Raw genomic sequence first — 6,693 nt, forward strand, 5'->3', positions numbered from 1 at the left:
ACACAATATAATCATGATAATTAGAGTAACTCTAGACACAATATAATCATGATAAATAGGATAAATATCCTAACAACAAATTTATGGATTTTACATTTTTTTTTCTCCTTTCAATCTATATAAGCATAATTTGAATTAAGGCAAACACATTGATAGAAGAAAAGAAGAAGAGTCATTCTCCCTATACTTTCCTAAACCTCATTTTGGACCTCCCAATTTTGTTTTAATACCAACGGTATTCCTAAGTCTACTTCTGTCAGGCTTATGAATTGGTTTTATAAAAAGTTAATTTCCTTTATCGCATCTCACACCAAACCAAACTTTACACCCCCTTTATTATTTCTTCTTTCTCCCTCTGGTTGTCTTCCCCTCCTCCTCTCCTCCTTATTTTTTACCATTTTTGAACGTGTAACTGCTTCCCCTCCTCCTCTCTATTGGTCGTTTGTGTAGTGTGTCGTTAGCTGGGTAGCGAGTCTTCTTCCCAGAGACGTATATCGACTTTTTCTGGCTCCAGGTTAGTTATTTTTCATTGATTTTGTTGATGTTGTGGGTGTGAGAATGATGAATATACGTTAGTGTAACTTGATCTGTGTTGCTCGTCATTTTCTTTTGTTGTATGAACTGTGTTGGGCAAGGCGATGCAGGGTTAACCGCAAATGGAACTGCGGTTAAGGCCTGTCGCACTACGAAGTGTGGATCTAGTGGCACTGTAGTTAGATTTGCGGTTGATGACAACCGCAAGTAGATCTACGGTTGGTTTTGGGGGTACATGGCCGGCGCACTTGGAAGTGCGGTTATGGTCCTGGGTTGTCCGCAGTTCGATATGCGACTAAGGAAAAACACAATTCAATTTGTGGTTACGGCGAACCACTATTCGATCTGCGGTTGGTTTATGTCTGCACTTTGATTTACACTCATGTATGTTTCTTGCCTTAGGTTTAATCATTATGTTTAATTATTATTTTAAAATCATATTTTTTTTTTGTTTGTTAAATTTTTTTCAATTTGTTTTTTTAAATTTATAATTTTATATATTATTTATCATTTATGTAACAATTTCATTATGTTCATTTTTATTTTTATTTATGACCAGCTTCTAAAAAACCTTCTTGTGACCAGCTTCTTGCTCGTTCAGCACCACCAACACCCACCACTAGCACCATCAATACGCAACACAACAACTACTATCTAAAACCTCAAAACTTTCTAACCCATAATATAATGAAATAGTGGAAAATGCTACTGTTGCAAGTGAAAAAACGGAAGAACGAGTGGAGGTGCATCTACTGTTAGGGTTTATACAATGTGCAGCAGAGTTGGTGGTGGTTAGGAAATTGTTAGTAGTTAGGAGATCATTATGCATTGTTACTCCTATTTTGATTTTAATTAATGAAGAGTAAATGATAAAATGGAAGGTGCATGATGAAGCTAGGAAGGTGGAGGGAGAATGATCCAAAATTTCCAAAGTTCCATGTAATGATAATGTTGTTCTTAAATAATAAAAACATCATTATTTCTATATTCTCATTTAAACTTCATTTATTAAATCATGTGGAAACGATCAACTTATTTTACAACAAACTAAAAAAAAAAAATAGTGAGACACTATTTGTTTGACTGATTCAAATATCTAATTTTAAGAACTTAATGTAAGAAAAAGCAAAACAAGTAAATTTTAGTTTGACAAAGCAAAAAGAAAAGATGATGATGATGATGATTAATCATATAATAATGACCTTTAAACAACCATAATTAGAGGGTGGTGATTATGACAAATTGTTTCTGAAGTTAAGTGGAGTAGGAGAAATGTTACCAAACAGATAGCACATTTTTCTAAGTATCAACTGAAAATAGTTATTAAAAAAATGCAATGTTATTCGCTAGGCCATGGTGTATTCCTTAGAACTTATATTTTTCTGATAAGTTATTAAATAATGAAAATGAAAATCCCTGTCAAAAAATTGACCTTCCACATTAAACTGTGCCAGCACTTTATACTAATTACTGTGGTCCCAAACCATCATGAATGGAATCTCTCCTTTTAATTACACATTCAAAATCTCACTCAATACTTACCAAAGTAATAATCTTTTTCAAAGCCTTTTTATATTAAAATTACTGTATTTTTTTATTATATTAAAAACAAAAATATATTATTTAGAAATATCATATGATTTTGGTTAGAACAATGGAATGTGATCGGAAGGAGGAACGCTTAACAACCCAACCATAAAAAAATACATAAAAGCTAGTGATTTATAATACAAAAACTCTTCTGCCGGCAACTTGTTTTTTGCCATTAATTTATCTATTATCTTCTTAGGAAAGAAAGACTTAAATAATTCCATCAATTTGACAAAATTAGGAATTAAATTTGGTTTCTTCTACTTGGATTTTGAAATAAAATTCCAGGTCCAAAGAAATCTCATAGTAAAACGTGTAAAATTCAATTACAAATTTACCATATCTATGTGTATAGGCATGCGTGAAGAGTAATTAAAGCAGTATGCTTAGGCAACCACCGAATAAACCATAAAATAAAATAAATTATTTTTTCTTCATCAAAATTATGAACTGTACACAAAGTTGACCTAGTTATTTTGGGGAGTGAAAGTAAAAAAGAAATGGAAAATGGAAAAACCAAAGGATATAATATAAGAAGTAAATCGTAATTAACAACAATAAAATGATGATGAATGAGTGACATTCATAGTAATTATTTATCGGCAATAGGACAATACATAATAATAAACAAACATTGAATATCATCACCATGTGTACAACGAAACGCGAATACCAAATATTAAAAAAAAAAAAAAAGAGAATAATAATTTAGCTTCTGCACCTGGTGATGGCGCTGCAGCCACGGCTGTAGGGGTTGGCCTGAGCGCCAGGCTGGCAGTTGTAGTAGGAGGCGCCGCGGCGAGAGCAGGGAACAGTGTTCCTCTGGAGCGCACCGTAGCTTATGTACTTCGTGGTGGCTAAGATGCGCCGGCTGATCTCGCTGTCCAGCTGGAACTCTTCTTCCATGGAGGGCATCCACGTCATTTCCATGCTCAGCGGTCCCGCCTCCGCCGTCGGCGACGATGAGAGGAGCAAAACGGTGGCGCAAATCGCGAGGAAGAGCCAAGTATACGAGTTTGCCATCGATGTTTGTTTCTTCCTCTTTTTGCTTTGTTTCTTATTCTCTCTGTTGTTGTTGATGGAATGAATGAAGCTTCCGAAGGAGCTCACGATAGCAACGTTTCTCTCTGTCTCTTCCTTGCTGCTTTGGTTTTGCAGAGTAACGGCACCATTATCAGCAACCAGTTTAAAAGACCCTTGCCTCCAACAATGACACTCGATTACCCTTTATTTACATTATTGCCATTCCCACTATTAATGTTAAACCTATTTCTAAATTGGAAAATGATTTTTAACGATATTTTTTTAATAAACTTTTTTTCACTGTTTCAAATATATATAAACTAATAAAAAATGACACATAACTTATTATTAAAAATTTTTTTAAAAAAAGTTATTAATATTTTATACTTTTGTAAATTTTGTGATTTATTGGCTCTAAAGAAAAATTCAATGAACCCAACTTTTTTGTGAAATCTAAATTTTTTAAAATTTATAATTTAAAAGTGATTGTTAATTGAAATTCCTACTTTGAGTTGTTAAAAGAGGTATTTGTAACTACAAGCATAATCTATTATTAGTTTTATATATATTGAGCTGCTACTCCAACTATCAATTTTCAATGTTTGAACATATATATGACTTTTAAGAATGTCTAACTTTAATGAATAGCATTGAAAGAGATAAAGTTTGGAAGACTTGTTCTCTACAATACAATGATGGATAACAGCTAAGTTTCTCACATAAGGATTTCGACATATAAAGAACAGAAAGCAAGTAGAATAACTAATTCATAATTGAATAATACAAGTGTGCTATTCAGAAGGTGGGAACACAGTCAAGTCAAAAATTTATTCATTTCATATGAAGATTGTGTGTTACAACTTACAAGTCTAATGTAGGTACAAAGACAAATTAAATTTAAAATTTATTTTTTATCATATTTCTATTTTTTATTTTATTTAAAGTCTCCTCTCATTTTCTTTAATAGTTATAACTTTTACTTTCTCAATTTTGCATTTCGGTTCACATTTATGAAGGAATTTTTTTTAGTAGTGGTTTAGTTATGTTTTTCATTAATTTTTGTGGCACAGAATCTTGAAGATGTAATTATACATTGTTCAGTGTCTTATTTTATATATATATATATATATATATATATATATATATATATATATATATATATATATATATATATATATATATATATTTAACTACTTTTATAAAGGGTGTTCTTTGTAGAGTAATTGATATATACAATCTGGTTGATCAACTATATAGAAAATCAATTCTAAAAATTCTAAAACTATGTTAGTGGAACGGTCATCAACCGATTTAGTAACTGTTCGTTTTTTACACCTTAAACATTATACAATTTGATTGATAAACTAAAAACATATTTAAAAGATATTTAAAACTAACTTGAATGTAATTTTGGATATTTAAGAAGAAGATATGATAAGACATTGGAAAAAATAAGCAATTTAGACATTAAAAGAGAAAGATTTGATAGAACATTGAAAAAACTAAACAATATGTATTAAGAGAAATGACCTAAAGTGTAAAGATATAATTCTTAATCCCACCTATGAAACAAAGAGAATAATTTAAATTTCCAAATCAATTAAGACATAATTTAATAAGGTTGTCAAAATTTCAAATTATGAACAATGTTGATGGTATAACGAGAATGAAGATTGAAAATATCTAAAGATAGAAAATGAGTTTATTATTATTAGTTGTTTTGTTTTAATCTTGATCGAGAAAAGAAACCAAATTTTAAAATATTTTGAAAAATAAAAATAAAAGAATACATACAAACTTTACCACATTTCTCTATATGTTATAAAATAAACCAACTTGAACGCTTTCTTCTTCTTGGAGACAAGAACATTCAACTCCACTCCTAAGTTAGGTTTAATATTCCAATAACCAAAACACGTTATCTTTTCAAACATCTATGTATACATATTGATTTATTTATTTGTTGAATGACGTGCATTTATACATTGAAATATTTAGAAAACATGTTTTAAGTTAGTTTTGTTGAAATAAAATGTGAGGTCAATTGTTTTTCTTTAATTTGAAATCGTCCAACCATATTTTGACACATATACAGTGTTAAAATGGTGTCAAAAAAATAGTGTTAAAATATCATTTTCATTACCTAAATGTATTAATTAATACAAAAGTTGTCCTTCAATCTCTAAATTTATGGAAAAAGTCACTGTAATAGCATTATCACAAGATGGCATCTTCACCCTTCAACCTTTTACTAATAGAATGTTGTTTTAAATATAAAGTTAAAGTTTGAAAACGTAAATGGCTACTGATGAGAATCATACCACTTTAGAGGATCCTTTCCTTTCCCAACCCCACTTCTCTGCCTTCATTCATTGTTACTGTTTATATTTATTTATTATTTTAAAAATTAAATATGTTTTAGTTTTGCATTTCAACATAAAATTGAAATTTGTTTTTATTTTAAATTCTCATACATTTTAGTTTTTAAATTTTAAAAACAAATAATATATAATTTTTAATCAAATTACGATAAACTCTTTTGATTTACCAAATATGTTTTTTAATTGATATTCAAATAAAAATGTGTTAATGATGTAAACAATTCGTATGTTAATATGAAATATATTTAACACTTAAATAAATTAATTAAATTAAATTTAAATGATTATATGTATTTATTTTTTAAATTTAAAAGCAAAAATATATTAAAGTTTTAAATAATAGCAAAATTTTTATTTTACAACAAAATTTAGAAACAAAAAATATTTAACTTTTTTTTTTACATCTTCAATACTTCATTTTCAGGATATTGATTAAATATTTATAATATACCACATGTAATGTATAACAAATATTGGAAAAAAATAGAGAAAAACTTAGATTTGAACATGCTTTTAATTTATTAGCTGTAACCTTTCTTAGAAAAATTAGTTGTAGCTTTCTTAGAATGTCCATTGATTTTGAGAAAGTTGCAAAATCTATAAAGCAGTTTGCATATAGAATGGAAAAACATGTAATGATACTCAATCCTTTTGCCTTTTTGGGTGCTTACTTGCTATTTAGTTAATCAAGATTTAGAGCATATCTAAGTTTTACCTTTGTAGGATATTAATGTTTGTTTGGTAACAGGAGATAAAGCAACAAAACAAAAGAAGATTACAGTATCTTAGGTTGTCAGATATGGATCTTGATCATGGTTTAACATTATTTCATTCTCTTGTATAATATGGTTCCTGATGTAAAAAATTGTTAGAAGTGGGTTCTGTTAAAAGTGTCACATCGACTAGAGATAAGACCAATTTATAATATATAAGTGAGGTACAAACCTCACCTTACAAGCCAGTTCTGTGGGGTTAAGTTAGGTTTACAAACCCACCTTCTATTATGGTATCAGAATCATGGTTAAAACTTATCTTAGCGAATTCTAAGTAGACATTTTTTTTTATTTCATTTGTTGTTGGACTAGTATTGGACCATCCAATTTCTACTATCACACACGAGATATTTATACCTCGACGTGAAGGGGGTGTGTTGAAAGTCCCGCTT

General features: G+C 29.4%; 1 protein-coding gene across 1 annotated transcript; it reads right to left on the reverse strand.

The window, feature by feature from the left end:
* Positions 1–2,636: 2,636 nt before the first annotated feature.
* Positions 2,637–3,298, reverse strand: LOC106775506 (protein RALF-like 33). Its single transcript, XM_014662641.2, has one exon. It carries the CDS (start codon positions 3,145–3,147, stop codon positions 2,833–2,835), a length of 315 nt encoding a protein of 104 aa, XP_014518127.1. The 5' UTR covers positions 3,148–3,298; the 3' UTR covers positions 2,637–2,832.
* Positions 3,299–6,693: the final 3,395 nt, after the last annotated feature.

The sequence above is a fragment of the Vigna radiata genome, chromosome 10, assembly GCF_000741045.1.
Source record: "Vigna radiata var. radiata cultivar VC1973A chromosome 10, Vradiata_ver6, whole genome shotgun sequence".
Lineage (NCBI taxonomy): Eukaryota > Viridiplantae > Streptophyta > Magnoliopsida > Fabales > Fabaceae > Vigna > Vigna radiata.